General features: G+C 34.8%; 1 protein-coding gene across 5 annotated transcripts in view; it reads right to left on the bottom strand.

The window, feature by feature from the left end:
* Positions 1–18,327, bottom strand: part of NOVA1 (NOVA alternative splicing regulator 1) — a 150,695-nt gene extending 132,368 nt beyond the window's left edge. For 2 of the 5 annotated variants that reach the window (XM_021695457.1, XM_021695458.1), the window contains exons 1-2: positions 18,192–18,327; positions 16,309–16,452 (exon numbers count right to left, since the gene is read on the bottom strand). In XM_021695457.1, coding sequence (XP_021551132.1) covers positions 16,309–16,452; positions 18,192–18,327 — 280 coding nt within the window. Of the gene's footprint in view, positions 1–16,308; positions 16,453–17,480; positions 17,506–18,191 lie in introns of those variants that run through there. The other 3 variants (XM_044917989.1, XM_044917990.1, XM_044917988.1) reach the window with 2 other exon arrangements.
* Between the last annotated feature and the right edge of the window lie 2,615 nt (positions 18,328–20,942).

The following is a 20,942-nucleotide window of genomic DNA, read 5'->3' as shown; positions in this document are numbered from 1 at the left end:
TATCCCTAGTTTTCAGGTTGATGATATGGGCAAAAAACAAACAATAAAGCTCTGTATATCTTCAGGGGTATGACAGAACACATTTTTAAGCTATACACATAAAAATATTCACATAAAATACCTACATAGTTGCAACTGGAAGGACACCTTAGAGAATTAAGAAGTTCTACATTCCATTAATCAACAGAAATGATGTGTTAAAAACTCATTCCTATATGTAACATTGAATATCACTTGTAATTATCTATTAAAATATGAATATTGTGTGAAAATTGAACATATATAAAAATTGAACTGAATATATAAAATATAAAAAGTCATAAATGAATATATACCAAGTTATTTATATTAATTATCTTAAAGGGGTGGAATGAGAAATTAGCTTTAACTTTCTCTGTATTGCCTGAATTTTAATAACAATCAGTTATTATGAAAAAACATTTTTTTGAAAGAAAAAATCCTTATAGCAATGTTTTCCTTTTTAGGGCCATATTTTTGTAATTTATTTTACATTAAAATGTCTGCTGTATATTTAATGTTATTAAATGTAACAAACATGGGAAGGAGGAGATTTAAAAAGATAGTGTCATAAAATGCTTATTATTATGTCAAGTATTATGTGACGTACTTTTATATCTTCCCTTTTGTGGTGCCTGGACCAACAACTTATAACCATGTGAGGGGTACTAATATCTCCATCACACAGATGAGAAAATTAGAGAAAATTATAGGTCCAAGAAGATTAAATGATTTGACAAAAATCATACAGCTATTAAGTGTCAGAGACCAGATTCAAACTCTGCTCTGCTACCACATGTTCCCTCGGGGTCTCTATCCTATATACCCAGAACGCATTAAAAAACACTGAACTGATTGGAAAATTTTTTAATAAACTTCACTATGTAATGCCCACAACATATTTTCCTCACAAAAATTTTGATTATAGTAACTATTGTCATAGTTATTTGACTACGCCTTCCTAACCTTGTGTATAATTTAACAAATCTCTAGATTGGTTATGTGATTTGAAAAGTGAAAGCAAAATTGTACAATGCTTAACTAAGAATATTTAAATAACTTCACATAAATAATCTCATAAAATGAAATTTCAAACTATCTTAGAGATCTTATATCAATACAAAGATGGAAAAGTACATAAAATTCAATGTTTACAGAGGTCTGGTCAGGACAGAAAACTTGTTTTTATGTCTCCATTTTGCTTGATTACTATAGTTTTTCTTTTGATGGCAAATTCAAATTTGTAAGATTTCCCTATTAGATGAATAGGGAAAAAATTATTAAGCCATCAAAAATATGTTATTTCCAGTGATGGACCAATGTGGCAGTTGGGTGAATCTTACTTAAATTTTGAATACTGTATTTCTTAACTCTTTACGTCATAAGTAATATGACGTAAAGAGTTATAGAATAATAGTAAACAAACAGGTTCATCATTAACTTGTTATCAAATCACTTTGACTTTCACTGTCTTATTTTTCCTGAACTGTAAAACAGAGATAAAAATTCTTGCTAAAAACAAGAACCTACCCTGAGATTTTAAGAATTGAAATAAGTGATAGAATGAAGTCTAACTAAGCCATGATTAATAAACTACTTTTATGTACTACTTACTTTTATTAAGTAAGTTTTAGTTATATGGGTTTAGACTTTTAAAAACAAGACCATCATTTTCCCATTAACGATAATAGAGATAGTTTAAATACTCACATAAAGAAATTCAGAGCCAGGCTCTTTAAAAGATACTGCATTTAGATAACTGTTACTTGAAACATTTCCACAATTCCAAATTTCTTCAAAATTTTCCTCAAGCAGAATTGCATTTGTTCTGCATATTTTGAGTGACCAAAAAAAGTACATATTCCTTACCTATATTATTTATCCCTTAAATTACCTAAATTATCCCCATCACATTGCATTTTCTACTTACTTTTATTTTTTATTATTTTTTTTTACTTTCTACTTATTTTTAATGCAGTCTGCTAAGTTATTTGAAGGCCCTTCAGAAATATCTTTGATAAAATCAATATTTAAAAAAATAAAAACATCATGCTCAGAAAAGCTGGAATATGATTTCAAAGTTGAGTATTTTGTCATAAAGGGGCAATATTTATTGCAGTTTGCTTCAAATGGCTTCACTGCCAAGACTCTAGAGAACCTCAAAGCTTTTCCTATCAACATATGTACATTTCCTAAAAATAAAAACACTGTTTTTGATTCTTAACTATTCACTAAACCATTTTTGTCATATAAATATATTAGCATTATTACTCTTTAACAAAAATACAACATAAGGATTGCTATTCACATTCATAATCATTTGCCAAACTACATAATATTTGCAATATTTTCATTAACTTTCACAAACCTCAGAGAGTAGGTTACTAACACAGATCCCATGTAGATCATTTCAACAGTGAAAAGATTTTTACAAGGGCTGAAAACAGGGATTTACAAAGTAAAGAGTCTGTCAGCATCCTAAGCCCACCAGCATGAAACTATGTAATAAAAGTAGCAGCCTTCCACTGTAAAATTACTAATCTTAGTAATACAGTACATTAAACATGCCATTGAGATATATGCCAACCTAAACTGCCACATATGGCATATCTAGCTTATTATCACAGTTTGTGTTTTCATATCCAGAGTCATTCTAGTTCTTAAACAAGATGTCAAATACACCAGTGTAGCTAAAAATGTGATAAAGCTTTCAGAGGAACATACCTTTCCTTAAACAAAATAGGTATATTCTTCAGAAGAAATTTAAAATATTACTGTAAAGAAAATCTGGCTGGAAATTTCTAGTTTAGAAGATATGCGCAAATACAAAATAGAACATCATTTTAAAGGCAGAACTCATAAAAGATGTGAAATTTAAATAAATGTTACTTTGAAACAATTCACAAACCCAAAATTTCTTCAAAATTTTTCTCAAAGAATATTGTACTGTCTCTGCAAAAAAATGTGTGCAGTTGTCTTACCTATATTATTTATCTCTTTTAAGAACAAGTCATGTCATACCATGATATGGTATCAGTTTGAAGGCAATGAGACTTTGCTTGTGCTTCCTTTTTGTATTGAATTCAACTTTGAGTTATACAACTGGTATTATTGAATTATGAATAGCACTTAAATAAAGATTACACAGTGAATATTTTTATTTCAAATTCCCATCTGGTGCTTAATGTCACTTCAGCTGTTCAATTTTTTAATGTTTCTCTACACAACTAGCCAATAATTTCACAGATCAGTATAAAATGCTAGATAGATTTTTAATCTCATTTTCTAAATGGAAAAACAGTGCCATACTTTTCAGTCTTTTTTTAATTAATCTGATTTTGATAGAGTACTGACTAAGACTGATTCCTATATGAAATAAATATTTATCAGTGATGGAGAATCCTGCTGAATCTCAATAATCAAATGAAATTCCAAATAAAATAATTATATAACAGATAAACCACTAACAATGAATAAGAAGTTTCCATTTTCATTTTCATTGACCTAATGCATACCAATATCTCTTATGATATTTAGTGTTCAAATGACATCAAATTCACACATAAAGAAAGTATACATTGTATAAATCACAAATTTTCATCAAACTAAAACTGAATATATCTGTTCACATGCCAAGAGAGCTAAGAAGGCCTACATATTCATGTAATTTAAGAAATGACAAAAGTTTTATCAGATATAGGATTCTAAACAGCTATGATTCCAAAGCAAACCAGTAAAAGAAACTATTCAAGTCACTAACTTTAAATGCACCTGCAGAGACATATCAAAGTGAACAAATGTCAAAAACAGATCTCTATCCATACTGGTCCTGAATACAGCAACATTCTTCACTGGCAGTTGTCCTTCACTAGGTCCCCATACCTTTTTTCTTCTACCTTTGGAACATAATTGCTTCATAAAAGAAAACCATCATATTTCTTTTTGTTTTTTAAAGATTTTATTTATTTATTTGACAGAGAGAGACACAGCAAGAGAGGGAACACAAGCAGGGGGAGAGGGAGAAGCAGGCTTTCCGCTGAGCAGGGAGCCCGATGCGGGGCTCGATTCCAGGACCCTGGGATCATGACCGGAGCCGAAGGCAGACGCTTAACTGACTGAGCCACCCAGGCGCCCCAACCATCATATTTCTTAACAACTCTTTTTTCTGAATTCCTGCTTGCCTCACCTTTCCCTTAGTCTTTTCCTTCCTAAAAAATTAGTCTTCTTTTTAATTCTACTTATATTGCCTAAGCAGAAAGTCACATTTCTCAAGCTATTGCTCAGATAATTAAGATAATCCTCCAAAGTACAAGAATCACTATTTACATTTAAACAAATAGGTACATAAATTTTAATTACAGTATATGTTAAGAAAAAAAAAAGAAGATAGCAGGAGGGGAAGAATGAAGGGGGGAATCAGAGGGGTAGACAAACCATGAGAGATGATGGACTCTGAAAAACAAACTGAGGGTTCTAGAGGGGAGGGGGGTGGGAGGATGGGTTAGCCTGGTGGTGGGTATTGAGGAGGGCACGTTCTGCATGGAGCACTGGGTGTTATGCACAAACAATGAATCATGGAACACTACATCTAAAACTAATGATGTAATGTATGGGGATTAACATAACAATAAAAAATTTAAAAAAAAAAAAGAAAAAATTTAATTACAGTACCACTGCCAGTCATTTTATAGATGCAACACATATTTCTTCTTTAAAATAATTCTTGCTAATAAATGTATCCAAGATTAGTATTTTTCAAACTTTTATCTTTTTCACATGTAATACCTTTTCTCTTATCTGTACAAATATCTATAGTATCTCCTTATCCCCATTCCCCCGCCCCCAGCAATATCCACTTTTTATCCCAGTAATACCAAACTACTTTTGGACCCCTGAATATAACAGAAATTTTTCATATCTACATGGATATATATTTTGTCTCTCAGCCTCAAATGACCTTCCACTCTTGTCCATCCAGCCAGTTACAATTCAACCCTCAAAACCCCCCTCCTCTTTGAAGTCTTTTTTGAAGTCCACCCTCTCCTCTGAAGATCTGGTCACAGACAGACATAGTTTCAACTTCTAGACATAATTCTATCATTATACATTTATTAAACTTTATTATAACCAGGTATTTATGTTTCTTGTTTCTTATTGCTTCCTTGCTTGAGATTAAGATCTTCAGGGCATTGTACACCTAGTTCTAACCACAAAAGAAGCACATAAACATTCATCAGAATGTCAAAATCTGGCCATGGTAGTAGCAGGGGAAGCAGCCAGGTAAAGAAACACTACAGTAGAATTATTTTAACTATTCTCCACCAGCTTTTAAAAAAATAGAATTTATAGGGGCGCCTGGGTGGCTCAGTCGTTAAGCGTCTGCCTTCGGCTCGGGTCATGATCCCAGGGTCCTGGGATCGAGTCCCACATTGGGCTCCCTGCTCCGTGGGAAGCCTGCTTTCCCCCTCTCCCACTCCCCCTGCTTGTGTTCCCTCTCTCGCTGTGTCTCTCTCTCTCAAATAATAAAATCTTTAAAAAATAAAAAAAATAAAAAATAAAAAAATACAATTTATAAAAATGTAGGGGGCTAAGCATAAGACTAAATAGATTTATCTACCAAATCTTAGATGTTTTCATTGGTTTATTGTAGCAGAACTCAATGTACTAATACAAGAAAAAACATTAGTATTTTGTGCATTTCTCTAAATTTTAACTGTTTAAAAAGTATTTAAAGGGGCACCTGGTGGCTCAGTTGTTAAGCATCTGCCTTCGGCTCAGGTCATGATCCCAGGTCCTGGGATCAAGCCCCGCATCGGGCTCTCTGCTCAGCGAGGAGCCCGCTTCTCCCTCTCCCTCTGCCTGCCTGCCTGCCTACTTGTGATCTCTTTCTCTCTGTCAAATAAATAAATAAAATCTTAAAAAAAAAAAATTAAGGGCGCCTGGGTGGCTCAGTCGTTAAGCATCTGCCTTCGGCTCAGGTCATGATCCCGGGGTCCTGGGATCGAGGCCCGCATCGGGCTCCCTGCTCTGCAGAAAGCCTGCTTCTCCCTCTCCACTCCCCCTGCTTGTGTTCCCTCTCTCGTTGTGTCTCTCTCTGCCAAATAAATAAATAAAATATTTTTTAGAAAAAGTATTTAAAGACTAAAGAAGCCTGAATTTAGTAACTTTCCTAAAATTTTAGTTTCAAATAAAGTAACACATACTAACACCTTGATATTAAAGTCAGTCCAACTCTAAATGACTATGTAGCTGGTATATACTTCTTCCCTTCACTAATAAGAAAACTAAAATAGTCCAGCTTCTAAAATCATAATGTATTTATACATATTAACTTCACCACTATAGGTGGTGAAAAAGACATTAAAATACATTAAAAATAAAACATTTATTAATCATATTTTTTAAAATGTAACTTTAGTTACATTTATTCTGACTTAAGCAACATGAGCTTAATTAATATTTATTAATAAAAGCAATTCAAAATACCTACATTATAAGATTTTACAGTTATGTCACATTATAGTTTATTTACTGCCACATGGCTACTTGTGCAAGTAAGGAACAGTCTTCTGGCTGATGACTTTTCTTGAGATACCCTGAAAATCAAAGATTACTAAATATCAATTAAGCTCAAGTTGCTTAAGTCAGAATATTTTAAAAGTTATCCTCATTTTTGGAGATGGCTTGAAGTATCCTCCACAATACTGGATTTTGAGTTTCCCTCACCCAGGACGCCATGCTCAATACAAAGCAAAATTCCCTTCTCACACTCCCCTCTTCTTCCTTAATACCTGGCCCATACTTGTTTCAACACTTTTATGACCATTTCTGGTTTGTTTCAATATCTGAACTCATTAGTTCACTTATCTAAAATATAAACGTTATATACACACACCACCCCCCAATCAAGGTAAATTAGAAATATAATGAAAAACTAAAGATAAAACGCCTTCTCCGTCCATTGTATGGATATTGCATGAGCACGTCACAGAAGAAGCCTCAAATCAGTCATTTATTCACTCATACATACATTCATTTAAATTTATACCACCTATGTTTACAGCACTGAGCTGTACACTGAACATTTAACAACAGGCATGAAGGATGACATAAATTCTTTCATACCAATGGAGCTTAATTTAATTACTCAATGTAAGTAAAGACCATCACAAAAGATTTTTTGTTTTAGTTTAAAGCTGTGAAAAAAAAAGTATCCTCAGAAATCACTTTAAGTACTTTTATAATTATGTTAGAAAGTAGTCCTTAAGCTTACAATAAATACAATGCAAACATCATCAGAACTCTAATTAACTGAGAAGCAGACCAATTTAACGAAATGGATGCAAAAGAGAAAATAGTGACGTTTTAAAATTAGTAACTATTGTATAGTATATCTTCATTTTTACTTAGATTGCCTTACAACTAGCCTGTTGCTTATTTTTAGCCATAGTATTTTGTGCTTTTTAAACCAACTGTTATGAATACCCAGCCAAATATGTAATACTTAAGGAAATTTTTATAAAAGTCATAAAAATATGGAAAATACATATATCCTTGAAAACAGAATTTGAATTAGAACATCTACACATTTTTTTTTAAAATCAAGGTCAATAATCTGTTAAACCAAAATAAAGAAATTTAAAAGAACTGAGCTAAGGAACAATGAAAGCAAGCAAAAAAAAAAAAAAAAGAAAAAAGAAAACAAACTTTGCAAATGAAGAAAAATAACGAAGTGTAGAAATCAAATCACCCTGAAAGTATTGACATCTTCAAACTATAATTACGGAAAAACAGAAAATGACCAGGCTATATTCTAACCAAATATAATCATCTCTCTCTCTCTTTTTTTTAATGTGTGGTAATGCTAAAGAGAACTTGTCTTTGGCCCTTCGGTACAGCAAATCAACAACAACAAAAAATTGTCCTAAAATACGTAATGTGCTCTCAACTTAATTTTCAAAATGGGGGAGGGGCACACGCATTTTAAAACTAGGAAAGAGAAAAAAGTAAAGATCTATTTCCTCCGAGGGTCATATCCAAAAATGGGGGAAGGGAAAAAAAAAAGTGGAGCAAAACAAGAAAAGAATGAAGTACCTACTAAACTTGACCACAAATTCAGAATACATATTTAAAAGTACAGGATTAAGTTACATCACTTAATCTGCGGGTATCTTGGTTCTTGGTTTTCTCAACAGTTACAGATTCTGGAAGAGATCAGATCTAAGATCCATTCCTTTCATCTAGTTCCACAATTCCATGATTTTTCCAATCTCTTCAAATGGAAAGCCTCTTTGCTACTTTTAAGTGTCCTCATTAAGTCTTTGACAGAGATGCCATTTAACGGGAAAAAACTTAAAACTTAAGACAGCAACAATTAAAGCACAACTTTTTAGGGAAAAGTAAAACATGCCCATATTCCTTTAACAAAGAAAAAGATGCTTTGTAATACCTCTAAGTCTTGGTGACCAAAGAGCTGCTTACACCTGGGCTCATAGGAAGCATCTGATAAATACACATAATAATTAACAAGAGAAAAGCTTCCAGACAGATTTCACACTAGGTTTTTTTTTAAAAAGCACTTCCATGATTTTTTTTAAAAAACCTAAATTAGTCTTAGAAAAATAAAAACAGTTATACAAAGAATAATTAAGACTAAACACGTGAATGAACAGTCTCCAAGTAAACTCATTGCTTCCAATACTAACCTCTTCAAAAATAAATTATTTCAAGAATGAATACAACCAAAATTGAGAAGTTACAATTGTTCTAAAATATTGAGTAATATATAACAAAAACGTGTACCACATTCCCACTATGTTCAGTGTTAACAAAATGTATCCAATTCCTTTCTTTCTGCCCTTCCCCCCAAACTACTGGATCTTAAAAAAGTCACTGAATCTAATTCCTGGAGCAGCAAATTATTAACAATTTAAATGAAAACAACTTTCTTCTTTAAGATAAGAATGATTTTTAAAAATTGAATCAACTGAGAGTCAGCATTTATTATATCCTAGAGGGAATGCAGGATTTGAAGACTTATTTATTTAATAAGTACATTATGTGAAAATTTCTCCTGCAAAGGAATTACGGAGTCTTCAGTGGAAAAGTCATCTCAAAAACCTTTAAAACAGAAACATTATTCTTCAAAACTTCAAAAAGTGGTTCAGTTTCACAAGGAGAGTAAAAAACACTACAGTCTAAAATTTAAAAATCACTGAGTTCAGAATAAAATTCATTGTAAATTACAAATCCACTGAACATCAGTAGGACATAGAATAGGTCTTGAAATGAGAAAAAATATATGAATTTTAAATATCAAGTATTAAATAAAATTAGTTTAAGAATGGTAAAAAAAAAATGGTTTATTTTCCACACCAAATAATCTTACCTGAATCATTTTGCTGTTAAAAAACTCAAGATACTGATTTCATTTTTCATCTGGTCCTGTCAACGATGCTATCTATGACAGGCCCTGCAGGAAGCAGCAAAAGATCAATGATGGAGTGTAGCTATGATGTGTTTTCATGATCAAGTTTTGTTATGGAAAAGGATATCCATATAGTAGCTTGAAAGTCAGGGAATATTGAAAATATCTCAAAAACTTTGTCAGTGTAAATAATATTCCTTTTTTGTACTTTGTAGTCCTAAATGTTTATATTCAATTATCTTCTTTATCAAAAATTTAAAAATGATGGTACAGTATATATGTGAAATTTTAAAGAATCATCTCTATATTGATAAGAAAACAATTATCCAAGGTGTCAAAAATGAAAAATGTTTAAGAGTGTGGGAATGATTCTCTTAACTTCTAGAGATGTTTATTTTAATCTTATTTCCCATGAGTACTATAATTATAAATTATTAACTATTCATAATTTAATTAAAATAAACTTTAACAGACTTCTTGCAAACAGTAACTTCAGAATCAAATAGTTACTGGCAATACTGGTAAAAATTCTTTCAAGAAAAGCATATAGGTTACAAAAAAATCTGTACAAACTCCAAAACTTAAGTACTCTTTGGTAATTGACAGGTTATATTCAATAAAGACCAAAAAATTCAAATTAGTAAAACTAATAGAAAAGTCAAAACTACAAAACTCCTTCACAAGATTCCAAATGATATTTTTAAATCAGAATTGTTTTAAAATTGTATAGCAATTTACCAGATTTAATTTAAAGACATTTTTTACCTTAGGAATTAGTTTCCTTTCAAGGGCAATTAATAAAACAGCAATGTGATAAGACCCCTACAATAAGTAGAAACACTATTAGAAGACAAGAAACTTCTATGTATGTCTTGGAAGCATTCTGAAGTCAGTCTTCCAATAGATTAAGAAATTTAAAATAAGAGAAATAAATGACAGATTAAATTTTTTAGAGTTTTTATGCTATACCTGTTTTATTTGTTAAAACACTTCAAAGCATTGGGCAGAGTTTGCTTGCTAAAGCCTCTAACATGCTAAAAAGATACAACTTAATTTTACATGGGTTATTTCTCCTATAAGAATAAATAAATGTTAAGCTAAGGTAATACTAATAAAAAAATTACAATGTACCTCCACTCATTTTTGCTCACTCCTGATTTGAAAATGTACTTGTGGAACAGGGAAATTTAAATACTTCCGACTTGTTTGGTTTTCCTACTTCTATGCAACATCTCTCTCTTTTTTTTTTTTTTTTTTTTTGCGGGTTCTATCAGATTCATAGAAATCATTTTAGTTTTAAATATCTCCATATAAAAAAGTGGAAAGCCGATGCCATCTTTTAAGAACAAGATGAAGAAAATGGAAATTTTACCAACCCAAGCATTAGGAAGTACTGAAAAGTACTGCTTCATTTCTTGCATGTTGTGTTTTATACCATGACACTTCAGTCTCTGAGGGTCAGGTTAATTAAGCTCCACAGCAGCTGCAGTGCAATGTGAGACACACACTGCTGTGGTTCCCACCAGTCCAGTCCAATTACCTGTAGTATTCCAGTACTGGACAAGTGACAACCAACCTCTTCTCTCTAGTCACTTGCTCCCACTGGCCTACTGATAAATGTTAGAACAAACTAACCTCTTTTTGGAAAGGACTGCAAGCTGAATGCACCTGCTGCGGGCTGCAATGATGAGTCCCAGAGAGATGTTTGTCAGTCAGATCTCTGCAGATGTTGTTTAACTTTATGCTAGAGATGTATCCAAAGATGGAAACGAGATGGCAATCAAGCACAAATCTCCCACCCTTGTCCCCCCAATTTTATTTTGAAAAGCTGCACTTGCTCATAAAAGTGGCTTAAAACAACTCTGCTAAACTGAAAACAACCAAGACTAAATTCTATGGTTAAAAAATAGTTTATTAGGTACTGAATTTTAGGTAACAAGTGGCATAACTGTGTTCAGTAGTGTTATTCGTGTTATTGAAAAGCTTAAAAATTCTCTTAAGCCAGAGCAAAGCAAAACAGAACAAAATAGCTAAAAAATAGACAAGTTTTCAAGATGGGTGGTTTATTGGTCAGGTTTTTAGTGATACCACATACTCCTTAGAGTTCCCAAGATGCAGATTGTTCTTCCTCTTGTATATTAGACAAAACATCTTCCATACATAAATACTGAACTATTTCACCAATTGTGTTCACTATTTCTAAACTAGTCCTGAAATCTTTTGGGGATGATATTTGCAAGGCGATGTTGTTAGATGTAATGGATTTCCTTACAATGTCACAAATTTAAATGAGCTATTTTTCTAAAATCCAGAAGGCTTCAAATAGCAAATATCAAAGTGACATTATACATTATAATTCATGAAAACACCAACAGTGTAAATGATGTTCCACAACTTACTAAATCAGTGATAGAAGACATAACATCAGAATGAAATAAAAAAGAATCAAATAAATTGAATACCTAAGATTTCTAATGCTAATTCAATTTTTCTAAAAATCCCATGCTACAAAATATTTGCTTACATGATTAAGTATCAAAATTGTATCTTTTGGACTTTACAATTTTAACATATATTGTGCTACGCCAGTAACATTCCTTCATATGTTAAGATTTTCTATTGCTTAAAATGAGAAACAAAATATTAAATATACAGCAAATTTTCGGAGACATTAATGTCTAAGTGAAAGATTATGGTTCCTCCTCCAACTAAGGGTATAGAGAGACAAAATATAAAGTAACCCACAAAACAGGTAATATGACAAATATTACAAGTTTAAGATTTAAAGAAAAACACATTATGTGTCAGAAACTCTTTGATCACACTAAAATCAAAGGTATAGCATAGTGTAATGATAACCATCATATTAAACTCAACAATCCTAGAAATTACGCTACTTTATTTTTCCTTTTTACAACTCTATTTACCTACTAATTTTGCCTTGAAATATGTATCAATAAATTTCTAAGGTGCTTTGCATCTAGATCAAAGTGTTTAGACTGCAATTTTTAAAAGCTGTAACTAAAATATTCCCGTTATACTACCAATATAATACTCTTCCTTCAACAATGTAAACAAAAGAAGTGATCTATTTTAAAACTTTATCAACTCATCTGATTTCCAAAAAATGATCATTCTTATGCTATACAGTCCCGATCCTGGACGTTAAATTGGCCATTGAATTCTTCCCAGGTCAAAATTAAGGTAGTATTGGGTATTTCCTTCACTAAAAGAAAAATTCAGTCACAGTCTGCTTTTTCATGAGCTTTAAAATTTTAACATATAAATGGCTTGTGATTTAAAAAAACAAAACAAAAAACATCACCTAAGTTGGACAATGCTAAGATTATGATAAATCTAGGAATATAAGTTCAAATTTTAACTTAAGGACCATAAAAGGAAATACTTCACTGTAATCTTAGCATATATTAGTCTCTATCTTACACTGTTTTCATATTTATGGTTAGAAAACTGGATCACATTTGATGTGAAGTATTTCTGTTTGATTGATATAATGAATATCTCTACTGTCATACAATGGAATAACAATAGGTACATTATGAATTCTAAAATATAAGGCACATATGAAAAAATATATTTTATAAATTCTTTACTATTCCTAACCAATACATATTCAATAAGTTTTTTGGATTATCTACCTGAGCCATGCATTACTTTTAATAAAAAATCAATCTATTTATTAACAAAACTAAATACATCTTCAGATGCCAAATAAAAGAATAAGAGAACACTATCGCCATTCTGAAAATGCATTCAGTAATATATTCCCCAAAATGAGAAAGCTGTTTTTTTACTACAAGGCAACAACTTTAGGTAACCTATTTATAAAAAAGATATATAAATAAATAAGCTGGCTTAATCAAGTAAGAAAAAAAGATATATTCATAAATCACAGGTAATAAGTATTATTCTGTAAGATTTAGATTTTTAAAAAGATAAATGAATTACAAAGCACAGCAAAAAAAAAGCATGTCTACTTGTAGATCTTTTCTTTCTGATTACAGTAATTTAAAAATGCACTTTACAATCCTCATCATACAATTTCCCAAAATTATTTTATTTATTATGACATGCTGAAATACACAATACAATACAGAGTTCTACAAATTCTAAATCATACCAATTAATGTGCATAAAATATTTTCTTGATTTCAACCATAAGTATCAAAAATTACTCAAAAAAGCAAGGTTGCTTAAGATATTTTAAAGACCCAAGCTGAGCAAAAAAACAAACAAAAAAATCCAAAAACGCACAAATATGATAAATATGAGTAGACTATATTGGCTACAATAAAAACAATGGACATACATTTGAGTTGAAATTTGCTAAAATATCCCCAAAGTGTGTCTGTACCCTGCATTATATATCCTAAAGAAAATCTGTCTTAGATACATCAGTATTTTAACTAAACCTTCTGAACACAATTACATTCTGTTTCAAAACTTAGGTGATTTGAGAAAATCCATTAGGTTATACAACTAAAGTACACTTTTCCCCAAATACACTGTCTTACCAAATGAGAAACAGAAAAATTCTTCATGAAATAAACATCAGGCATATTCATTCTAATCAAATAGGAGTCATAAATACATATATGAAACACAAAAATGGGCCTCCAATTAAATTATTGCATAATCCTACAAGAAAGTACTTGTAACACGGCGATATAAATCATAGTTTTATAATTTACTTTGTCTGAGATGAGCAGGTAAGTATCCCTTAAATATATCTGAGTATGAGAAGTTGAAAGTAGCTCAGAGGCTGTTATATTGAAGAATACCAGGACCTCAGATAATTCCACAGGCTGTTGTCAAGTGTGAACAGAAAGACTATTAGAATTGAAGTCTATCAGAAGAAGAGAGATGTATCTGTCTGAACAGGTAATAACCTAGTTAATATCACATTTAAATAAAAAGTGTTCAGAATTAATACAGCTTCTTATTAATTACAAGGCTTTATTTTATCCTTAAAATTGATTCCAGTGTGTGCTTGGTTTCCACCTGTTACAGGCAGAGAGTATATGCCTTCTTTTATCCAGACATTTCAAATCGCATTTGATAGGTTACGTCACTACACACACAAAATTTTGTTCAACGCATTCCAGTTTTCCATTTTTTTCCAACGGATATTCTTGCTCTATATGAATAACGTGTCTCAGAACTATAAATAAAATAAGCAATTTCAATGTAATAAGAAAAATACGCATAACTAAGTGGACTAAAAACAAAAGATCTAATTCTCGGTGCACCCTTTCCAACCCACTGAAAATAAACTATATTCAAATGAAAAGGCATTTAATTTACTATTTAGAATATCCTTGATAAACACCAATTTTCTGTAACATCCCTGCACATCTGATACCACCTCATGTTTAATGCAAAAAAGCTATTTCATTTTCATCTATTGACAGTGAATTTAATTTACCATTGCAGCTCTTTTCCTAGAACTATCACGTTATTAATTCTGCAATCAAGCTCTTTTGAGTGCTTTTATTTGTACTAAGGTTTTCACAATTCCACATTGATTTTTTTATCATAATATATCTTTTAAACATACAAATGTGAATATGTTAGTAAACTTTCTTAATGCATAAGGAAAGTTTCAGAGACAAGGAAAGCCATCTACAAAACTACACTCACAGGAGCAAACTTTCGAAGGACAGAATATCTAATAAATTACATTTTAGTTTAATATTTGTAGTGTTTACCAAATATATTACATTTATCTTATATAACTAAATGATATTGTCAACCATTCTAAAACTTTCTCTAGCATAATGGTCCATTTTCCACCACCAATCAATTGGCTATGAAAAAGAAATCCTCTGTTAAAGAACTCTTACTGAAATTACATCATTGAAAGTAAATAAGCTCTTCTTTTCTACCAGGAAAAAAAAAAAAAGCAGTATCAGTCCCCTCAGCACTGAATAAATATTTTTTATGGCCATAAAGCAAACTAATAAAAAAAAAAAAGGCAGAAGCTACACCTGGGTAAAAGCAAATCAGTTCATGTTTTACCTAAGAGATACACTATTCAATTATGCAGATTTTCCAGTTAAACTTAAAACCCATATACTGAGTAGCAAAATGATACAAAAGAAAAAGATAAAACACGCAGAACTATATGACACTTGAAATAAAAAACACACACTGAAAAGTAAAAAAAAAAAATTATACCACCTAGGAAACTTGTCATTTTCCAGTAGGTTATAGTACCACACAACTGTTAACATATTTTAATCGAATACAGCTCTTCATAACAAATTTTGAAGTATTACTTTCCTTCTTACATAATAATATATTTCCTTGTCACAATTACATTAAAAACGCAGTATTTTAAAAAGCTGAAGAGGCAGCACTTGTCCTCTTTACTTCACTCCAGGGCCAACAAACAAAGCAGTGAAGCAGAAAGAGGTACATAATGGATTTAGAAGTAAATGGTCCATTCTTTAAGAAGCCTTCCTACCCCCTCTTCTGAATTCACTCTAGACTAATTGTCATTACAATGATGTCTGAAAACTTCAAAAGAACCCTATTTCCTGATGCCAGCTGTCCATGTTTCTATCTTTAAATTTTAGAGTTTCTTCCTAATTAGAAAGAAGTATTTAGAAATACCCAAAAGATTCATCTCGTAATTATTCTAAATCAGACACAGTATATCAATTATTGAAACAAAACATAACACCAACAGTAGAAATATACTTTAAAATTTTCCGCAAATACAATAGATAAATAAAGTTTATACTATTAAGAATTTCTTTCCATACAACATACAGCACAGGTAGATCTTCTCTTTCTTTCCTTGGGGATTTATCAAACAATCCCTTCACCATTGCACCTACCTGGGTAAAAATCTTTGGACTTAGACAGCTTGATGGTGGCTCCAGTTTCTTTTTGCAACTGAACAATTGTCTGTCCTCCCTTCCCAATTATAGATCCAGCAGCATAACTAGGTATGAGAACCTTTAGAAAATACTGGCCGTCTTCTGAAAAATGCAAAGAAATATACTTGGTTAACATAATTTTAAACTTTGTATCCCCTCTCCACCCTCAAGAGGGAAAAACAGCAATTAAAACATTGCGCATATAGCTGCAGGAAATATGGGGTTAAATTTTTTTAAAGAACAAAAATAAGCCAATTACAATGAAAAATAAATAGGTACAAAATGTTTCCCATTTTGTAGGATTTATACTTTCAAACTTGGAATTAAAAACTAAACATGTTCTATCATTTTGCAGCACTGTAGAAACTGATGACTAAATTCCAGTTGTTATTCCAAACATGGAAGTCTTCCAATTCTATCTGTGGTTACTATGGTAAAATGAAATGAACTGACCCTTTAACAAAACTTCAGAGATTTATATGATGACAAACCTTCGCTTAACATATTGCAAAATAAATAAGTAAAAGGACTGTAAATAGTGATGAGCTATATTTGTTTGACATTAGCAAACATCTAAGGACTACAATTAGCCATTGCCTATATCCTACTTAAAGTATACAAAACAAACACTTCTCCCACCAAATAATCCACCCAAACTGTAGGGTGTATTCCAAGCCTGCAATAACTGCCAGGAAATAACTCAAAGTGCTGTGAACTGGCAAATCTAACTAATCCTGGTGTATTTCTTTAGCACTTCTTAGTCTACCATGATCTCGTTTAAGCTCATTAGTTAAAGGACGTTAAGAAGAATTCTGCCAATACTAAAAAGCTTAGGAGTCATTTATATCAAATACACTTAAAAGTGACCAAACAGATTATGTTACTTCTCCAAAACAGCCACAATTTTTAAAGCGGAGGGGGTGGATGAACCAAGAAAGAGTGAAATGAAATGTTTTAGAAAATAAAGCCAACTCCATAAACTTTAATTTCCGACAAACTGATCAAGTCTTAAATAGGAAACACCCCGGTAAATCCAGCTTCCTCATGTGAATAAACGTTCCAAATTTTGCGGGTGTGCCATTCGCAAGACTCCCATCCGTCTCTAATGTACATGCTGTAGATAAATTCACCTCTGCCTCGATGCATTGGGTGCATTGTTAAGATGACTCCAGTGCAAATGAAGAAGCGATACCGGTCCCGTTATAACTCATCTTCCCAGGAAGCGCAGGATGTTAAACTAACAAGTCACAGTACCAGACACCCCCACCCTCGTATGCACACCTCTGAAGACAAATCAATGAGATATTTGCAACGACAATATAAGTGCGGTAAGAGCATGCACTCATCAAGATTTTGCATACTACTTGTGGCCCAAAGCAAGGGGATGAAGAGAGAAAAACTCTCCTGTGCCCCAATCATTTGCTATCCGCTACCCAAGTGCCATTTATTTATTTATTTTATCAGACTGTTAAATGCAGCGCGCATCTTCGGGCGGCCATCACCTCACTCGGGGGTCATCCTCCTCCTCTTTAACGGACCCCCTTGCCCAGGTCTAGGATATTTAAATGGTCAGTCTTTAGACCGATTAAATGGAAAGATAGGTCTATTCCGAAAAACCGGTCGCCATTTTGATGAATGATAAACAGAGAAATGGAAATGTGTCCGGGACGGCGAGGTGCGGGGCAGGTGCAGGGGAGGGGGCGCGGGGCAGGGGCGCGGGAGCCGCCGGGTTCCGGCTGGAGGTGTCCGGGCCGCGGGAGGGAGGGAGGCCGGCGGGAGGGAGGGAGGTAGGGGCGGGCGGCGGGGGATGGGGCCAGCGGGGAGGTGGAAGCGATACCCACCGCCCGTATTGGTCCTCTTGGTGCTGCCGGCTTCAGGGGGGGCTTCCAGCGGCCTTTTCCGCGAGTCCGGCGGGTCCAGGTCTATGGGAACCCCAGTGTGGGTCCCGTTCTGCTGGATGGGAGCTGCCGCCATCATGTTTGCAGTTCCTGCCGCTGCTACGGGGAGAAGGTTCTCCCTTTTGTTTTGGCTTTTTTTCTTTTTTTTTGCGTTTGGGGTTTCTTAAGGTTTTTTTGTTGTTGTTGTTGTTTTTTTTTTTTTAAATCGGATCAATAGAAATCTCTTTAGGAAAAAAAAGCAATGTTGCTGGTTTGTTCTCACTGGGGAGGGGGCAGGGCTGAGGAGCAGCTGCAGTGCAGTGTCAGAAAGGAGACAGGGGAATGGAGGGGGTGTGAGAGACGGAGGGTGAAAGAAGGAGAAGAAAGGAGAGAGGGGGAGAGAGTGAAGGGAGAGGGGCGAGTGAATGAGCGGGAGGAGGGGAGCGGGGAGGACTGGCAGAGGGAGTGGGAGAGCGCGAGGGCTGGCGGGGCGCGGGGAGAAGCCGAGGAGGAGGGGAGAGTGAGGGAAAGAGTGAATGAGCAGGAGGAGGGGAAGGAGGTGGATGCGGAGAGAGGAGCGAGCGGCGGAGGAGGGCAGGAGCCGGGAAGGAGCGCGGCGATTCCCGCGCCGCGCTAGCGCTGCGCTCGCTCCCGCTGCTGGTGCTGCCGCCGCCGCTGCTGCCGGTGCGGTTCTGCCGTTGCCTGGGCTGCTCGGCGATGCTGCTGCTGCCGCCCGGTCTCGCTCATTATTTCTCCCGCTTGTAGGGGGGGCTGGCGGGGAGGGAGGGGGATGGCTGCGAGGGGAGGGTAGCGAGGGGTTGAGTTCGTAGACTCCCACACACTTCGCGCTCGGGTCCCTGCCTCTCAGCAGCGCCGCCGCCGCAGCTGCCGCCTCCCAGCGCTGATACCTCAGCCTGCGGGGGCGGAGGGGGCCCCGCCGGAGGCGGGGGAGGGTGTGTGTGTGTGTGTGTGTGTGTGCGCGCGCGTGTGTGTATATGAGTGTGTATGCGCGTGCGTGTGTGAGCGCGGGCTAAGCGCGTACCCGGGGGCGCGCGCCGGCGACGGGGGCGGGGACGGGGGCTGAGGCGCTCCTGTGGGTAGGGAGGGGTGAAAGGTCTCGGGTCCCCGGCAACACGGCTCAGGCAAACTCAAGCGGCTTGTCGCAGAAACCAAGGGGTCTAAGAAACACGCTAGGCTAGAAGGCGGGAAGCAGAGATTACTGACAGCCGTGCCAGCCAATAAAATGGGAATATGAGAAAGGTTCTTCAGGCCCCTTCCCAATCAGGAAACTTAGGTATGAGAGGGAATGAAGGGGCGGGGTGGGATCTCGGTCAAGCCGGGGCTGGAGCGGCGACAGTTGTGACTAGTCTGAGAAGGGCATTCGAGTGACCGTTGACAACGGGTGAGACAGCGTCAAGGCTGAAGGAAGAACCTTAACTTTATGCTTCCAGGACTTCTAGCTAGGTACATTAGTTTTTATTTTTTAAAGAGTTAGGTAAAAGACAGCATCTCAACTCATCGGCGGTTTTCTACGGGTTGTTTCATCAAAAGAGTATTTTTTAGTGGCACTGTGTAACATCGTTAGGGAACTTATAGTGTCACTCGCTGCCTTTAATCCTTTCGGGAACAAGCCAGGATATAAATACATAAAGCTAGGTATATGGGTCTTCCCTTCACGAGGCGCTGATAGGCAGATTAAAGACAGGCAACAGCTGAGTGAGTGTACACAAAACTAATTATTGAAGAAAGTATGAATATAGGAATAAAACTAGTTGCAATGTGCACGGCTTACGATTATACAGATCTTGGATATATAGGGAATCTGAACCTCAAGTGTACAACGCTACAGAAAAAAAAATAACAGCTAACGATAGACTCTGAAAGTCTGAAAAGATTCAGTTTACAGATCAGTAAACTGACTCAGTGAAGTATTTTGCTCAAGGTCATCTACCAAGTTAGTTGTTTAATTAATCAGTGTGCTAGGAATTAGGGATAGTGGAAAAACATGGGCTTTGGAGCCTGAAATCTTGGTTGCAAGTCCTTGCAGTCATGTTCTGAAAGTGTCTTGGGCAAATCCTTTAACATGTTGGCTATTTATTAAGTGCTTACCATGTGCCAAGCAATCCATTTTACATGTGATGCTCTTTACGTGTAGTATATCATACAGTTATTACGGCCCCTATTTTATGAGGCAGTTTAGGTTTAGAGATATTAATAATTCAAAGTCACATAGGTATAAATATTGTCTCAATAATTCAAACTCAGGTCTTCCTGATTCCAAAGTCTGTCCTCTTGAATATTGCAGTACACTAGAGCTTCAGTTCCTTCGCACTTAAAACAGGGACTGAAACTCTACTTCCCATAAGTCTTAGGGTCAAATGAAATAATGTATTGTAAGATGTGAAATGTGTTGTAAGATGTGGAAAGGTATAAACATATTCGCTAGATTTCTAGAACAAAGATGCTTCTTCCTTGTACTTTTCACTATAGCACTTCAACCTGAATGATGGTTTCAGTAAAAGCTAGCATAATAAAGAACTTCACTGTAATTCCATGATATTCTAACCAAGAATACCTGCATATCTGAGGCAATAACCAAAGAGAATAGAATAAAATTTAATTCCTGACAGAGAAGGGAATGGAAAAGAATACTAACCCTTCTCATCGCGTCCTTTATTGCAAGGAACATCTAGGAGGTATTGGGATTTCTGGTGC

This window comes from Neomonachus schauinslandi, chromosome 9, assembly GCF_002201575.2.
Source record: "Neomonachus schauinslandi chromosome 9, ASM220157v2, whole genome shotgun sequence".
Classification (NCBI taxonomy): Eukaryota; Metazoa; Chordata; class Mammalia; order Carnivora; family Phocidae; genus Neomonachus; species Neomonachus schauinslandi.
Note: the sequence above shows the minus strand (reverse complement) of the source record. Positions and strands in the feature narration are given on the sequence as shown.